Source organism: Coloeus monedula (assembly GCF_965178545.1).
Source record: "Coloeus monedula genome assembly, chromosome: 11".
Classification (NCBI taxonomy): Eukaryota; Metazoa; Chordata; class Aves; order Passeriformes; family Corvidae; genus Coloeus; species Coloeus monedula.
Window position 1 is genome coordinate 16976142 of NC_138791.1, and position 18204 is coordinate 16994345.

General features: G+C 39.4%; 1 protein-coding gene across 1 annotated transcript in view; it reads right to left on the reverse strand.

Annotated features, from left to right (window-relative positions):
• The window catches only part of MDFIC2 (MyoD family inhibitor domain containing 2), a gene marked incomplete at both ends in the record, with an annotated part of 43460 nt that extends 25578 nt beyond the window's left edge, over positions 1-17882 (reverse strand). Inside the window, one exon of the mRNA XM_082288711.1 lies at positions 17795-17882. Within this exon, the coding sequence (XP_082144837.1) occupies positions 17795-17882 (88 nt within the window). The remainder of the gene's footprint in view (positions 1-17794) is intronic.
• Positions 17883-18204: the final 322 nt, after the last annotated feature.

An 18204-nucleotide genomic window follows, 5' to 3' on the forward strand; every position in this document is an offset into this window, starting at 1 on the left:
CACTGTCTCCCTTCCCTCCTCGCTGGTCCAGGCAGCCTGCAGGTGGCCCCGATGGGCCCACGAGGTGGCCCTGGCTGGTCTGAGCCCGCGTGTCTGTTCCCTTTCCAGGAATTTGTTGTATTTTGAGGTTTTTTTGTATCCTGTTGTGCCCTGTTTTGTTCGTGTGTTTATAAACAGTCTGGTTTCTTTTCTCCACTGTCACTTCTTGTGACCCATTTGTCTCATTGATGGAGGAAAAGGGGAGGCCCTTTTCCCTTCGGAGGAGACTCTCATTCTAGAGTGCTTCCTCCTGAAGTTTTGTCTCAAAAACCGAGACACAGTTTTTCCTGATGTATGGTGATGTAAGAGAAAGGAGGCTCCGGCCCTGCATGATGAGACTAATTCTCCACTGATGCAATCATCCAACCAGAACAGGAATGACTCATTCTATCCATAAATATCTTGAGGCCTTTGTGTGATCATTTAAACTTGTTCACACCAACCTCATCTCATTTGCTTGAATGGCTTTTCTCCTGAGTTAGAATGATACATGTAAGAGAAAATCCAGGCCCTTAAAAATAAAATCATAATTAGTTTCTCTTAATAGCTGCTCTATTAAAAAGAGTCAGATCTTCAAAAAATATATTAGCAAAAGACGATGCATCTAAGTACATTGGGTTTTTTTTCCCAGCTCAGCAGCCATAGGCTTGTTGCTGATGATTCATACTTGCAATAGGTTTCTATTGGCATTTGTGTTTCATATTTTTTATATTGCCTTCTCAGAAATTATTTTGTTTAAGGAAGATTAGAACTACCAAAATATAACTACCAGGTCATGAAAACAGTAATCCTGAAAAAGATATTTCTCCCCAGCACCTGCCACTTTTGTTTCACTCCATCTTAAACCTGCTCTAGTTCTGAACTCTGATTTCACCATTTCATGCTCCCAAAATATTAAGAGATTACATTCCCCATTGGTTTACACTTTCCTCAATTTTTATCTTCTTCAAATATGGCTTGGCCAAAACGTTCTTGATGAAATAAAAATACTTTTGCTTTGCTTTCTGTTCACCTCATCCTCAAGCAGGTGCCAGGCAATCTGCGGCAGCTCTTCTGCTACCTGAGAAATGTTCAGATATAGAAACACCAGGCCAGCCTCTGTTGTCGCAGCATGGAAAGCCAAAAATAGATGACATGAGAACATATTTCTTCCAATAAAAATTTTTGCAGCTACATGAAGTCTTCAGATAAGCAGGTTTTAGTGTTGGAAGAGAATAGTGTTGGAGTGAAGAATCTAGACTGTACATTTATAATATAAAAATAGTCTGTGTAATATATGCTTAATTAGATAGGGATAGGCGTATTTGAATATTCCTCCTTTCAGTGGTGAAGAATTGGGGCCAACAGCTGGTCTTCCATGTCAGGTGTATGTTTCCCCTTATTAGAATGGTTGGAAAGCAATAAAATAAGTTTCTTCCTAAAGCCATATTTGTAATATATTTCCTTTGCCCTTCCCTGGTTTGCTGTCTTATTCAGGACTATCCTGAAGGCTGGGTTGCACCAGACATCATCTTGTGTTAGGGCCAATTGGGGGGGGAAGATGGAATATTTTAAAGCTGAGGAATGATGCCAAAAAGAATTACAGGTCATGCAGCTGCAAAGGACCTCTTAGTTCAGCTAGACCCAGTCTTCATGACATGAAAATCTCTGTGGGCTAAACCCTTAGGTGTTTTCCCTCTCATTTCTTCTTAAACATCGTCAAGTGATGGTGCCTGAAACAGTTCCTAGGGCAGAGCATTGCCTATTCATCCTTGCTTGGAAAATATTTCCCTGACATTCAAGCTGTTTCATTCTTTTCCCCAAATAAGCATAAGGACAGGTGTCTCACTGAGAAAGTGGAAAGTTATATAACGGGTAGGTAATTCCAAGTGGAGTAAAGAAGTCAGCACTGCAGATTCTTGAAAACTTGATATTTCTGGAATAATTTGTTTCCTCCTGGTCTTGGTGGTGCTGCTTACTTGTGCTTTTCTTCAGCAAAGGGACATATTTGTTCTCTCATGTGGTTTTCTTTTAAATCAAATTACCCTTAAAGACACCCAAGGCAATTGCCATTTCAGTTAGGATCTAAGTATGCTTGATGGATATCTTATTTGTAATAGGCAGTGTCAGTGGTGCTAGGAAAAGGGGTTGATTCTGCTTTAGCTTTTATGACAGTGCTAATAAAGTTCTCTGGTTCCTAGATAACATGTAACAGCCCCGTTACTGCAGTGCAAAATTATGGTTAAGACTCAGCTGGTGGTTATTGTCCTGTAAATGTTCAGCATATTTCAGTGGTGCATTAGCAGTCAGGAGTGACTGGTGATTTCTGCCATGGCCAGAAATCTGTCACACTAAATGCACAGTGCAGACACAGGTGAAATGTTTCTGTCCCTGAAAACTTAAGGTCTACATAGACAGCAGAATTATGGTGATTTTACAGATGATAACTGGCAATGTGGACACAGATTTATTTTTTCTGAAGAACAAAAAAGCAGCTCAGGTAAAGTCAGGCACAAAACTGTGTTCATTTGAGTGCTAAATGGATAATGAAAAGTCTATTTCTTCTCCAGTTTCAAATAGTCTCAGCTATAGCATTTATTCTCTATATCTTAAAAATCCTTGCTTCATTTTCTGCTGTCATCAGGGAAAGAGCTACGTTGATTCACCTTCTAGGTGGCTTTCCAGCTGTGTACAGTGTATATTTTTAATTCCTATAGGTTCAGTTTGAATTGTTCATAGAACACTTATGTAATTTCAGTGAAAGTTTTAATGTTCTCCCAAGAGAAGGTGAATTCATGAGGGTTGTCATTGCGCTTCTTTTCAAACAATCTCTCCCAAAATTTTAAGGAAGGAAAACCACAAAATTGCACTAAAATGGCATAAAACACCTATATAAAATGTTGCTTTCTTGTGAAAATAAGCAAAAGAACTGTAACTACCTTGGAATTCAGAGTGGTCTATAGAGTTCTGTGATTTTTGGGAACAGGCTAGCCCAGTACAGTTATCCTCTCTGTCTGGAGCTCACAGAACTCTCCTCAGTAATTTTTCTTTCAGAGGGATTTATTCTTTGCTGCATTAGGGAACACAGTCAAACCCCAACACATCAGCAGAGACTCTGTCTCTAAATCTAGGTGCTGCTCCCTGAAAGCCAAAGGGAGTTTTGCCATCGACTTTGATGAAAGTAGGAACAAGCCCTTTATTTGCAACTTAAAGCAAGTAGGTTAGAATTATGAAGAATGATTATTTAAAATAGCAATGATGTAATATCAGTGTCAATTCCATTATTTTAACAGATGTAAATTTGCTCTGCTCTTGAACTCTGGTGAATTTTAATGGCAATATTAAAGAGATACTATTAAGACTACTTAAAAGAACTATTTGTAAAAAGTGTCTCCAGTTAGGGGGGGAAAAAGTTTAAATTGCTTTTTTATTCAGTCTGCACAATTATTTATTGAAGGGTTTTGTATATTACAAATTAATATGCATTAGAAGCTGAAAAGATCACACAATAATTCCAGTAGTCATTGAATATGGGAGAGCTTGCACTGTTTAGACAAAGCAAATAGAGTCTTTATCCAGCTGGAGTTTAGGCAGTCCTCACCGTAGTGAAAATAAGGATTTTTATAATGTACATTATGGACAACGTAGATGAAGAAAGCAGTTTGAAATCAGCTGCTTAAATAACTGTAGTGTAAATTTACATACATTCCAAGACATGAGCCATGCCAACAACTCCAGTGTTGTACCTGGCTAATGGTGACTGCTGTCTCTTTCCTGGCAGTCCAAGGGAATCCAGGATTTGGAGGTACTTACAGGATTCAGATCTAATTTTTAACAAAACCTGCATTCCAGTGGGGACACTGATGGGAGAAGGAGGTCACAGTGACCTCGAGAGACACCTCTTAAAATTTATGTACAAAGCTGTGAGCATCTGCCTCAAAAATATTTATTTTCTGGAGCGAAAGTTTAGTTTTAAAACCAATTCTAGGGCTTCAGTTCAGAGCTGATAAAATTAAATATAAGATTTTGAACTGGTATTGCACAAACAAGGTTATCAGAGGCCAGAAAAGTAGGTGTTGCCACTTTTTTTTTTTTTTTTTTTTGGTGTGTGTGAAGAGTGATAAAACAAATAACAGAAAATGAGACTGAGAAATCGGGGAAAGCCAGATTCTAACAATTCGGTACTGGCATTTTTATTAAGGGCTCATTTCTCTTGTTAAAACCAATGTCAGTCCTTTGTGATTTTTACCTCACCTGCAGCTAATAATTTTGGGTGCTAAAATTATTTCTGTTTATTTCTTAGCTACATGCAGAGTTCATCTTGAGAGTTCATCTTCATTAAGAAGTGCTGGGTACTGGAAACTGCAGTCAAGGGTCTCAGATACCCATAAAGCTGGGTATTTAGAATATCTAAGTATTACATGTACCTAAAGTAATCACACTTCTAAGTAATTGCTTCGCCTCCACTCCTATTAATCACCTTCATGGAGCACATAGGCTGCTTTAGTGGTTAATGGCTGAAAAGGATTTGAGACTCTCAAAAGAAAAGTAAAAATTTGTCAGGTTTTTTTACCTCATAAGGGAAATAAGGTGCCTGAGCAGAGCTGGACTTTGTGAATCATTTGACCTCACAGCTGTTTCTTCTGAGTAAAGTCTGGGAATGCATTCTTGGAAGAATTCAGCTTTGATCCTAGAGGAAATGTCTCTTTCCATTAGTTTTTATTTCCTCCTCTTGCTGCACACAAACTTGAATATTACAAAGGGCAAATCCATGAAGTTTTCTCCAAGTTTCCCTCGGGGAGTGAATCAGACTTCATCTTCAAGTGACAGTCTTTCAGTTGTGCAAAAAATGTCTTTAATTCTGCAGAAGCCACCAAACTGAGAACTCTAGGCTGACCTACTGGGGCAGGAGAGAAGGTGGAGCGTGTATTTGACTGCAGCATCTGGTGTAAACTCACATACAGATAGATTTAGACATCACTGCATATAAATACAATCTCCATGGGTGGAAAGAGCTTTTTTCTGTCAGCGGAAACACACCATGACTAACAGTTTTTTGTTTTCTCTGCATATAACAAGGTTTTCTGTATTATGCAGCAAACCATAAGGATCAGCTACTCAAAGTGCATCTCCTTGGCCACCAGGTCACCCTGGTTGTGACATGACTGACCCAGAGCAGAGGGGTCAGTGCAGCCTGTTTGCAGCACAGTTGACCCAAGCAGCTTTAGCTCAGCGTAAAGTTTTAAAGCAGAGCCAAATGCAGCCTAACAGGGAAGGCTTGGAAGAGTTTCCCTGCCAGAACTCAAACCCTGTGCTGCCAGTTTGCTTGTAACTTATTGGTATGGTCTACACTGTGCTCTTGAGATTAATAAGTATATAATCCCATATCCCATTACCACACAGTGTTTGAAACATTTCCCATTAACAAAATACAGCACAAGCAGGTAAAAATATCAATGCATCTCATTAGTGGGGGGGAAAATGGAAAATATGTATTATATTAAAGCCAAGTTTTGGGGTCTTGGGAGAAGTTCAGGGAGGTGGGGTGGGGAATGTATTTCTCCAGGTGGTCTCAAGTGGAAGGATAGAGTTTCTTGACTGCACCAACAATTAGAAACAGGGCAACACTATAGCCAAGATGTGGCCTCTAATCAAAACCAAGGCATTCTTCATCTTCTATCAGAAGCAGATTCAGCAACAGACCTAAGCACAAGTCTAACTTCAGACATATGAGTAATTCTGGTGACTTTGCTCTTGAAATCTTGGCCTAAAGAATCGTATCTGATGTTTTCATTTTGTCAGCATGTGCAGGTTGTTTTGGGTTGCACAGCAACCTGCAGTGTCCTGTGCTCTGATTTTCTTCAGCAGTAATAAGAGAACTTGAGTGTGACAGAAATGAAGGTGGGGCTAAAGTATGAGGGGATTGAACACTTGGAAAAAATAATACAGGAAAACTGTGTGCGATGAGTACATGCATTGCAGACCCGCGGCCTGAAAACCAAACAGACCAAATCACCCAAATCTTTGAATGGCAAAATCTTTTTCTCCCATTTTATAGGAATGCTGGAGACTGAAATCAGCACTGCAAAATGCTGTTGGGAATGGGAGAGGAACACTGACATAATTCATTTCAGTGAGCAGATTCTGGTCTCTAGGTCTTCATGGCTGACCCTCTGTTAAACCACCTAAGCCTGGGCATAGGAAAGCAGATATTTAATTTGTGTTTTGGGTCTGGGAGGAACCTTGTTAGTTGCTGGACTCTGCCTGGAGGAGGAGCTTCAGATGGACCGAAGTCCTTTTATCCTTGTAAGGTTGTGCCCATGGTAGGGGGGTGGGAACAAGATGGTCTTTTAAAGTTCCATTCCATCCCAAGATGTTCTATGATTCTAAATAGGTAAGCAGCTCTTGCTTTTTTTACTTTTTGGGTTGAAATAATCTAACCCGTAATTCAGTGGGTGGGGTTTTTTTTTTTAATGGAAGCAGCTCTATTTGGTGTCAATTTCAAGGATATAATACACCACCTCTTGGATAAACACAAGCATGTAGTAAATCCTAACAGGTTTCCTACCATGGCTTAGGATACCTTAGGCAAAACCTGGTGTACCAACTTTTACCTGGGATCTTTCTAACTCACTGTTAATGTAGTGTTTCTGGAAAGTTCTTTATGGGGGGAAAAAAAAGAAAAAACAGACAAAGAAATTAGAAGCTTGGAATTGGAGGTCTGTTGGTTTTCTGCTCCCATAAATTGCCTGCAAAACACACGTGGCTGTTCAAGGGCCGTGTTGGGGTGATAATTCCCCTGGCAGAGCAGCACCACATGTTCCTGCTTGTCCATGTGCTCCGTGCAGCTGGACAGTGGATCACATAACGCTGTCAGTGCCAGCTGGCCATCCCTGGGGGCCCCCAAAACTGTAAATAGAGTGGGCAAAAAAACCTCCCGGAGGCACAGCACTACCTGTGGGAGAAGGAATGCTTGATCCAGCTGCCCAAGCCTTGTAGTCAAGGCCACTTGACAGGTGGCCGTGCCTGGCTCAGGGCGCTTAGTTTGTCCCAGGCTCTTGGCCACAGTCACATGCCCAGAGCCTGGATGTCTGCCAGAGTGGCTAAGAGGTCACTTGGGGTGGCTTGGGGGGCCGAGGGGAGGTGGAGGAGGTGCTATGCCCTGCAGACCTAAGGGCAGGCTCCTTGTAAGGTGCTCAGAATAACTGGGACTCCCAAATGCTCTTGCTGACATTGCACTGAAAAATCATTCTATGAGCAGAAGTGGCACATGGTGTGTGTGCAGCTAAGATTTTACTGTTATGTTATTTTATTTTATTTTATTTTATTTTATGCTTTAATTTATTTTTTTTAATTGAGAAAAGTCTGGACTATGTAGTCAAACTCTTTTACGATCCATGCCCAGCCTTTCCAATACCTATGCTCTTATGTGGTGTTGTGCTCACCCTTTCCACGTGATGGCCTGAAGCTCCTGCTGCATTCCTACCCTGTCCATCTTTCTTCCTGTCTCCAGGTAGCCCAGGCAATGCCTATGCAAGATAATCCAATAAGAAATGAAGGCACTACAGAGCCAGCCAGCAGGGATATCTGGCCATGCGAGGTGTGACCTTGAATACCACCCTGTAAGGTTCATCAGTCTGTGCAGCAGGAGAACATGGAAAAGAAAATTTTTGGCAGGCAGGATGAGAGTCAAGGGAAGATTAGTTTAGATGTGGCCCAAAAGACACTATCTAGACACGTGCATCATTTGTTTTCCCAGAGCTGATGAGGATGCATCATTACAGTCCAATCACCCATTGCTCAGTGTTCTGACAAGTTTTTGTTTTATGAAAATGTACAGAGATTAAAAAAAAAAACAACTTGGGAAAACTATGGCATTTTACATATAAATCTGCTTTATTTCGTGTGAAATTTAACTGAAATGATCTTAATGATTTATGTAAAGTGAAATATTGGGTTTTCCTTTTTCTTTCTCTTTTAGCCCTGGTCTCACACAGGCATATTAATGATTATTTGTCAAAGTCACACTGTTTGCTTACAAGGTACGAAGGCTTTTTAGACACTATAATGACAGCTTTTGATTCACTTGATAATATTTAGAATAAGCCATAAAAGCCAATCTCTGAACGAACAGACCGCTTTTATTGGCTTTTAGTGCTATTACTGCTATCATAAGTGGTAAATTGGCCTAATGCAAGTAATACTGCTGTGTCATACTGTAAAAACCACTGCTTAGTTTTTGTATTTTATTTATTTTTCATGAAAAAATTTCAAGGCATGGGGACTGTACTATCCTTCTACAGGTATTGGTGGTTCCATCCAAGCCAGAGCTGGGGAAGCTTCCACTGCTGTTTGGAATTTCTTTGCTCAGTGATTATCACCTCTGGTGGAACAGGTTGGGTCATAAAGTTGGGGACCAGGAGTGTGAGTGAATATCTTCCTGAAGCTCATGGGCTATTTATTTATTTAAATCATAAGTAAACTAAGAAAAGAAAAAATATTGCTTAGCTGGAAGCTGAATTGGATAAGTTTCAATACGTTATATGCCTTGTTTTATAATAGCAATAGTATTCTTTTAAATAGTAAGCACTTAAAATATCTGCTGACATTAAATTTGATCACCACATCACCTAGCCAGAATGACTACCAGGTGCCATAATTGCTTTTTCCTATGATTCCCTCCCTTGGCTTTCTTCCCCTAATCTCATAATCTCTTTTATTGTTTTGCCCACTCCTGGAATATAAACATGGATTTCAGAGATTTAAAATTAACCTACAACTTCTTCTTTTTTTAATAAGGAAATTTGATATTTTTAAAAATATTTACAGACAAGGGAAACTGTTCAGAAAGTGAAACTGAAGACACTTGAATTGACTTTTGAGTTTCCATTCTTTTATCTTCCCCCTTCTTCCCCTTTGCCTGTGAAATTTCATAGTGAATACTTTTCAGAGCTTCTTGTTTGAGGGGAAAAAGCGTAGTGTGTTTTAAATTTAGTTAAAACTTGAATATTCTGAAGGCAAATAAAACTTCATCATGGTATACTGTGTGGTTATTAAAAAAGTAGTCTAGTGACAGAGAAGTCTGAGTAATAGTCGCCAGCTTAACTTGGATGCATGTTTGAAATAATTATTCATATTCAATATGCTGTAGGAACAGGAAGAATCATATTCCAATTTAAATTTTGGCATCCAAGCATTTGCGGATACATGAAAGCATTTTGGCACAAGTTTTAGTTGCCATGGGTGTGTAACTAAACAAAATTTTTGGTGCTAGAATGGTTTAACTTCTATTTAAGACAACTATCTTTACAAAGATCACAAAGCAGAAAGTTCTCTAAGTCTGATGTCTGAATTTTCTTCAATTGGAAGACACTGATTTGGCCTGTGTCTTACACTGAAGAACTCAAGTGGTCTTATTTACCCAAAATCTACACTTCCTTTAAATTACAGGTGCAGTGGTAGAAGCAAAGAGTGTTCCTAGTTGCATCTCTGCTGCAGTAGCATCTTCTTTCTTTTGAAGCTGTTTGTAGAATATTTCAGCAAGAAGAACATAATCTGTCAGTAATCAGCTCTCTCATGTCTCAACAATATCATGGCAATGTTTGTTTTTCTGTAGAGCACAGCAGTGAGTGGTGCATCTACTTCTCTATCTCTGGAGCCCACTGATGTATTCAGGCTGAAGTTTTTCTTCCTGGGCATATTTCTATGCTGTGTGTATTCATTTATACGTGAGAGAAGACAACATTATCATGTTTAACTGCTGCAATCATAAGCACATTAAGTAGACAGATAATAAACAATCCATCTGAATTTATGATTAAGTTAATTGTGTCTGTGTTTTTCTAATGTGTTTATTCAGATTAAAGACTGAAATTAGAATGAGACTATATAATCAAGAGACCCTAAGAGACTGTTTGACTCCTATAAAATAAAAATTAATTTAGTTTAGGGGGATAACAAAGATCCCTGCAACACTGAAATATCACTTAGGGGGTGAAGAGGGCCTGTGCAATTCTCTTCAAAGAGATGAATCTCAGGAGTAGTAAGAGTTATTAAGGAACTCAGCTGACACCGAGGGCTTCAGCACCTAATTTTTGTATGTGCCCTTCTGTCCGGCAGGCACCAGGTTCAACCTTCTATACTGTGCACGCAGAGGGTTGGGCAACTGGGACAAATAAAGTGAGGGGAGAGGTTGGGGTGTTGAATCTCAAGGATTTTCCACTTTTTACTGATAGCTGAATACTCTCCCTGACAGGAGTCAGAACCCATCTCCTGCCTTTCACTCAGGTGTCCTTCCCTCTGTCTCTCTGGAGCAATTAGCTTTAAGTGGTCAATCCAGACAGAGCCACTTGGGAATCTCCAAGCCCTGATACTCCATAGAGTATCTGATAGCTGGGGATGAGAGTTTTCTTCTGGAAGGAGGGAATTTGAGTATTTTCATATGTTCATGTGCTCTGAGCCCTGATCTGAAGTCACAGATCTAATCACCAAGCTGTTTGGAGAAGGGGTTTGTGTCCAGGATTTTATTACTGGTCATTTAGAGCAGTCACTATTAATGTCTCTCTCCATTTGGACTTAGTTCTAAATACTTATTTTAAAAATAGATGGAAAATAATTCTGTTGAATCTCAGCTAACAAGAAATGTTTAAACTAATTTCATGTCTGGTCTTTTTTCCTGTAATATCTTTCAAAAGCAATAGAACACCAGCCTGTCCAGTATTTAGTCCATCCTCACAGCAATTTGTCTTGAGTACTTGGAGGCAGTTTTATTTTAGAGAATGATTGCAAATCTTCAGTGAGATGAGGGGAGATCTATTTTTTTCATAACCTAATTATATTTAATCTGAATATTTAATTGAACTCCTCCAATAATAAGGATTTTGCTACACCTCTGTATGACTGTGACGGTCAGTTTGGCTCTACGTACCAGTGTGTAATCTTCCAGGCCTATAAAACATCTTCTAAAAACTGGCTCTGAATAATCCCTGATTATTCTGCCTTCTAACTCGATCAGGCCTGCATAGTTTTTGTTGGGATGGGCTTGTACTTGGGATGGTCTCAGATCTAGCAGACCAGTTTGGCATTTGACCCTTCCCTCTATGAAATGAGGTGGTAAAATGAGCCATAGCTTTGTTCCTCCTGCTGCAGTGATGCCCTGGGATGATTAGTGGTATCTATTCTTAAGCATATTGGGACAAATGAGATTTTTTGCAAGCCAGTGCAGCTCTGTTGCTTTAATGGAATTACTCATTGCTTTGACACTGACCCTTAGGCTAAGATTTTCCATGCAGCAGTTTGCCATCTTAAGTAGGAAGTGCTATGGAGGCCCTTGGACGTGTGGGTTCTGCTTTAATGTTTATGTTGCTGAGATACTCAACAACTAAAGAGTGTCTGTACTGTTATTTCGTGTTTTGTGCTACTGACACAACTATGGGCAAAATTCTGAATATTTTGCCCAAGTACAGCAAAGAATAGAATTGGTCTGGAAAATTTCCAGTAGTGAATGAAACAATGTGTTCAGGTCTTCCCCAGCACTAACAGTTGAATTAAATAAACTTTTCCTTTGTAGAACAAGTTTACTTCAGGAAATCAAACCTAAATAAACACTCACCTATATTTTTATAATAGATATCCAGGACATCCACACATAGAAGCATGACTTTAAGCCTTAAAAACTTTAACTCTATCACCCAGAGAAGTACCCCTGTCTTTACTGTACATCCAAAGTCTTACATCTGCAAGGATCTTCCAGCTCAAAGGTCAAGGACCCCTCAGTTTATAACATTGTAATTAGGAGTGGTGAGCTGGGACCATTGCAGGTTTCATATACTCCCTCTCCATTGGAAGAGTCTTTAAATCTGCTGGTTTACAACTTAAAGGAAAGGTTGTCTTCATTAATTCATTTGGTCATAGTCCTGAAGCTGACAAGGCATCTTTCAGGAATTTGAGCCCCCTGGGATCCTTGTCATCAGTTTTTAAATGCACTCTTTTTGTGTGTGTGGTGTTCTTATCTGGAAACAGTCTGCTTGGATTAGAACATTCATCTGAGAGGCATTTGGCATTTTCTGTTACATGAAACTGAGAAGTCTTTCTTTGCTATCAGTCTTCTGTAAAGCTTTTCAATGCAATGACTTAATTCAGGCTGAAAGAAGAGAGTGAAAAAAGCTTCTGGACCCAAGTCAGCAAAATTCAGGAAACAAGTGTCCAAGCTTGTATGTAAAATTGCATTCACTGACTTGTGAAATTTTAGGAAGAAATTCTAAAAATGTCATTTAACTCCCTAAAAGAAGGGATCCAATTCAAATCAAAACACTCTGCTGGGAATAGTCTCAGCAAAAGTACAAGCCTTGTACTTTTACTCCAGTCCTCCCAAACCAGGGATAAAACTGGAAGGTTGTAAAAACTGGGAAATTCCCTGAGTATCTCCAGGACAACTCTCCTTCTGCAAAACCAGTCTCGTGGCATTATGTCCTTCCCATTTTATTAATGCTTGTAAAAGTCTCTTGAAGCCCCTGGGTAAATGGGAGAGGAGTGCTCTGGGGAGAAGGCATTTTTGAGTGCTGCCATATAGAAAGGTTTTCCTCTTATCCCAGGACCAGGCTGTGGGAAGTTTTGATGAAGTCAGGAATAGTCTGCTCCTGTGTCAGATTTCTGGGATGTACCACGAAGAAATGTGCCCCAGTCTCACCCAATGGGATTAATACTGGAATAAGGTATTATTTGAATAATGTCACTACAGCCAGGTCTATGATATGGGTAAATCTCTCTTTTCATATGAAATGCAGTCCTTTTAAGGGGTGAAATATAATCCTGAACAGAGGCTCTATTTACCACTTAAGCCCTATTTTATGGTTTAAGTGCTGACCTTGCACTGACCCTCAGTACAGGGCTGAATTTCACCCTACAGCGAAAATCTGCTGGCTGGAGAAGTGGATTAAAGAAATTGGGGCTAGACTTTTTACTATTTGCAAGACAATGAAAACAGGCTTATTTTAGACAAAAATGTTCCTGATTTATGGGAATTTTAGTGCAAAAAGGGGCTATTTTTGAGAAAGTCTTGAGATTAGAATTTTAGTTATATTTTTGGCAGGAGAGCAAGGAAGCCATTTCATTAACTTTTCACTGCAAGTTATATATGGAGGGCATTTGTGTACACAGCTGGGCAGCATAAAACAGGAGGGCTTTGTGTGAAAATATCCTGAAATGAAATTTCATTTCTGTGTGACTTGGATCTGCGTTCCTGGGCTGCCGTGGCCAGTTTGGGATGAAACCATGGGAGGGCAGTGTGAGGCCCTCACACATTGTTTTCCCCTGCGTTTGCAATGGATGCAGAAATAGTGAACAGACCACTGTGGTCCCTGTGCAAAATCAGTGTCACCTTTTATAGCTTTATGTCCGTCAGATAAGCTCCTGCCTGCTCCCACGTATCCATATGGCTGTAATCATCGAGTGATACCGAGAGATTTGTTTGTAAGGAACTCCAAAAGCCACATGCTGAGGCTGGTGTGAATTTAGCTCTGCTTTGACCTCCCTCCTTTCCCACCAGATGGCTGCTAATCTGGCACTAAATCACTGCCACGGTGGAAAGAGCCCCTGGCCCTTGTGGAAGAGGCAGCACCGTGGCTGTGCTGTGCAAGGTGGGACCATCCCAGAGTCAGCTCCTGGGAGTGCTGCTCATCCTTGAGCGTTGCCTTTCTAAAGGCATGTCTTGTGTAGCTTCCAGATTTTACAGGACCCTCGAATGACCATGTTTGGTTAGGGGCCCAGAGATGCTTCTTGTTTGGAGTGTGAGGATCTGCTTGTTGCACATTCAATCACAGAGTGGTTTGGGTTGGAGGGGACCTCTAAGGTCATCCAGTTCCATTCCTTGCCATGGGCAGGGACACCTCCCACTATCTCAGCCCCATCCAACCTGGCCATGGACACCCTCCCATGGAAGAATTTCTTCCTAACATTTAATTCAAATATCTCCTTTTTTTTTTTTTTTTTTTTTTTTTTTCACTTTAAAACACTTCCCACTTTTCTTGTCACTCTGTCTCCATGGAATGTTGTGAGTGCATGAAGCAGGTGGGGACTCAAGGCCTTGCAGAGGACATTTCTCTAATATTATCCTCAAGTTATATTGGCTGTTCTTTATTTATACATGTACATTCACATTCTATGTTGTGCATGTCAGGGCAAGACAAGTGGAGACAACACATGCGCTGGGGATTCCTGCTCTAGTTTTTCATGGCAGATAACTTTTGAAGTCCTTCTTTGCTAATGAATCCAATGCTTCACTCTGCCCTGATGTTTTGTAAGCACTAACACAGGGATCTCTATATCTCCATCCAAAAGTGACTCCCATCTCCAGCAACGAGCTCTTCCCCATGGGAGGAAGAAAGTAATAGCTGTCTCCACCCCTATGTAAAATAGGGGTCAGTGTCTGGTTTTGCTGCTATATCCCAGGCTTTCCTTGGGTTGGTTCACATCACTGCTAAGGTCAGACAAGCAGAACTGCCTTTTCTCCATGCTCGTTCATACTGATTCTGGTTGATTTGCATGTGATGGTCTGATGCATACCCTCCAGATGCAGGGTTTCTCATCTGTTGTGTGATCTTTAGAAATAATAGTCCTGAAGAATATTCCATACTACCAGAAAACTTTGCTGGTGTATATATTCTTTACCCTGAGACATCTTGGAATAGAATTGTAAACATTTCACCATCCTTGTTCTCACTTTCAGCCCTGGGAGTCTTTCATGTTGTCCACATCTAGACTTCCCTGCTAAATGCCTCAAGAGATGGAGATGTTTTGGGACTTCTTTAAAGTCTAAGCAAACCTAGGAAACACATTTAACACTTTCTCCCCTGTTCACATTTTGATTATTATTTCATTATGGTTCTACAGTCTGCAGGTGCTGCAGAGGACCCTTCACCAGAAAAAGCCTTGTAGTACAATCAAGAAAGAAAAGGAAAGGATAGATGTGTCATTGTCCTTTAAAAAAAAATACAGACCAAGGCTATGATTATGTATGTGTTTCTGTCCCAGACTGTGCTAACTTGTGCAACATTTATGTCCCTGTGTCATCTTTAACTCCTATCAGTTTCCTGGTGCACTTGTGGCAGGGTTGTGAGGGCACATCAGTGAGTAAAAATTACTTATTGAGAGACAGAGGCGTGAGCTGAACTGTTTATGCTCTTCCTGCTGATAAGATACAAGCCTAGATGCCCAGCTACTCTTTTTCTCTAAAACTTTTCACAAGGCTGATTTGGCTTGTTTTGCTTTGGGGAAGTCTTCCCTCAGAATGAGGCTTTGATTTCTGCTGTTAGAGAGTTCAAGACAGAAGTAAATTATCTTCTTCCAAGAAAAAGTGGAAGATAAATAACTGGTAGCCAGATCAAAATCCCCCCTGCCCTGATTAAACAGGTTCTAATGCTGAAAGACAACAAAAATTTATAGACACCTTATTTTGCTGTTGACCCACTGTACTACCAGTCCATGAGCTTTTACTTTGCAAAGCATTAGAAAAAAATGAAGTCTAGGAAAGAAACTAAAACCACAGCCTAGTTGTTTATTTCTGATACTATGTGGTTCATGATTGTTTCTTTAGAAGGAACAAATAATCAATACAAAACCATGAATAAAAATAACTTTTCTTTAACACTGGATGCTAAAAGAACATACAGTCTTCTTACTGTGCCTGATGGAAACAGTACAAGTCTGTTCTCCACAATTCTTTGTTTATTGGAATGCCTGAAATCTATACATGAGGTATTTTTAAAACATTTAAACATAGAAGTTAAGCTTCTGCTCCAGACAATTTGTTTCACCATATTCTAAAAACCCAGTGCATACCACAGAAGTGCTTAAAGCAAAGAAACAACAACATTTTTTTAAAAAAAACAAACTTCAATTTAAGACAAAATAATTTCCATATTCTTATTTCAAGGAATATTTTCTTTCCTCATGAGACACAATCATTTATTGACTCAATTGCTGTAGAAGACCTTCAAGGCCCAATTCTGCTCTGTGGCACTTTGGAAAAGAGTTGCCAATAGCCAAGACTTGGCTCTTTCTGAGAGACTGTAGCTCCTCCAAGTACAGAACAATCAAAACGTTGCTAATGATCCTGAAACTGTGCATGGAGTCTCCTTAGAAACTGGAGAAATAAAACCTTGTGAAGCAGCATCACTAAGTGAAATGAGCTCAGGTAATGTACAGCTGTACCTGGCTCCTGGAGGAGGTCTGGACCAGAGGGTAAATAACAATATGGGAATCTGAGAGCCCTGCCATCCATCTTACTCTGTTCAGAGAAAAGTCCTCTGGACTTTTAAATCCCCTTGTAATGTTGCAAATCTCTTGTGTTCTACTCTCTAGTGATGGAATAGATACTCAATTCAGTTATGTGTTTGCTGTTTGCCCATTCAGCTGTATCCCCCTCTGGGACACTCAAACTACAAAGTTTCTGCTTGCAGAGTTGTTATTGAAGTTAACTGACCCCTTGCAAGCAAAGGACTTTGGATGTCCAGCCAAGCCAAGTCTGCATCTTGGTCAGTGAGCCCTGGTAGTCAGTGAGCCCTGCTCCAGCAGGAGCTTTTCATTCTGTTCAAATGCTGTGTAAACATGGAATGCTGCAAGGCAGGGGCATTAATTCAGGCCTACTTTGCTGCAACCCCCATTGCAACTAAAAGATCAAATGTACAATTAACTACATGAGCTTAAAACAGTGATGCACATCTTGCCGACGACATAACAGTGGCTATAAATGTGCCTTTTGCCCAATACCCCCATAGTTGGTGTTTTCAAAATATGAGGTCACCTGTTGAGTCTTTACAAAATAATTTTTTTAGGATTAGAATACAACCGTTCTCATTAAAAGCCATAATTTGCACCTAACCATGGACATTTAATATCTATCCTGTGCATCTTGAAAGTCTACTCTTGGAAATTCTATTTAATTCAAATCCTACTTGTCTGTATGAAATACAATAAAGTGATTCTGCTATGACCAACAAATATGCATAAAGATGTAATAAGCTGTGTCCTAAGTTGGCAAATCAATTTTTTTTCAGCAAGAAATACATCCTAAGAACCTTCCTTCTTTATGTGTACAAACAATAAGGAAATATTTCCAATTTTTTTCATTTTTTTAAAAAAAGTAGCTTAACAAGTAGAATGTAGTATTTGAAATACTGGTATTTGTTGCAAATTAGTTACTTAATGCCCTTTATTTTTCAGCCTTTAAAACCTGAATGGTCCCCTTACTTGTCTTTTATGACTTCTCCACATTTGAGTGTCCATGGTTTTGTACATACAAACCGCTGACAACTGAAGTTACTTTATTCTAAGATAATGCACTGCCAAATCCAAAGATTCAGGCTTGATCTTTACTCAAGTTTGAGAAAACGAAATTAATATTAATCCAATTCGGTAACAGGTAATATTAATAAAAACATTAATTAAACATTTCAGTTAATAAAAACTTTTCATCAGAATTAAGATGATCACCAATACTTCTTATAGTTCAGGTCAAAAAAAAACTTACCCAGGAATGCAAGGACATTGGAAAAATGAGCTCTCAGGTTACCCTAAAATTTGGTAATTTAGGCCTTTCTGTACCAAAAGAGATTGTACATGCATTTTACAGAGAAGTCAAGCTATGGAATTTTTATGGTAGAAATTTCAGGCCATATTTTAGCCTATAAGGTACTTTTCTGCATTTTTCTTTAAAAAAAATTTAAAAATGAGCAATGTCTGAACACAAACCAGTAACTAATAACTCAATGTAACTTACCTTCTCTCAGCCAAGAAATATTTTGCTTGTCATGTTCAAAACTTTCAGCTGGTTTGATTTTTACCTTGTCTGTCTTATCCTCTGACATCTGTGGGAGAGAAAAGAATTTGGGGATGTCAAGTACTCTTAAAGAAAGTTTGACAGAGAAAAATGTTCTCTGTTTAGATTCCTGCCATAATAAATTGTGCATACTTACACAGACACTTTTTTTTCCTGCAGATTATTGATACTATATAATATCTGAGCCGTTGAATTTATGTTCTGTCCCTAAATGCTTTATCAATATTACATGGTTGCTATTTGTAGAGGGAGGCTTTTGTAATGTAACTATAAATTACATTATGAAATGAATTATAAGCTCAAAGCATGGTGGTAATAGATAAACACATAACACATAGAATAGGTACGGT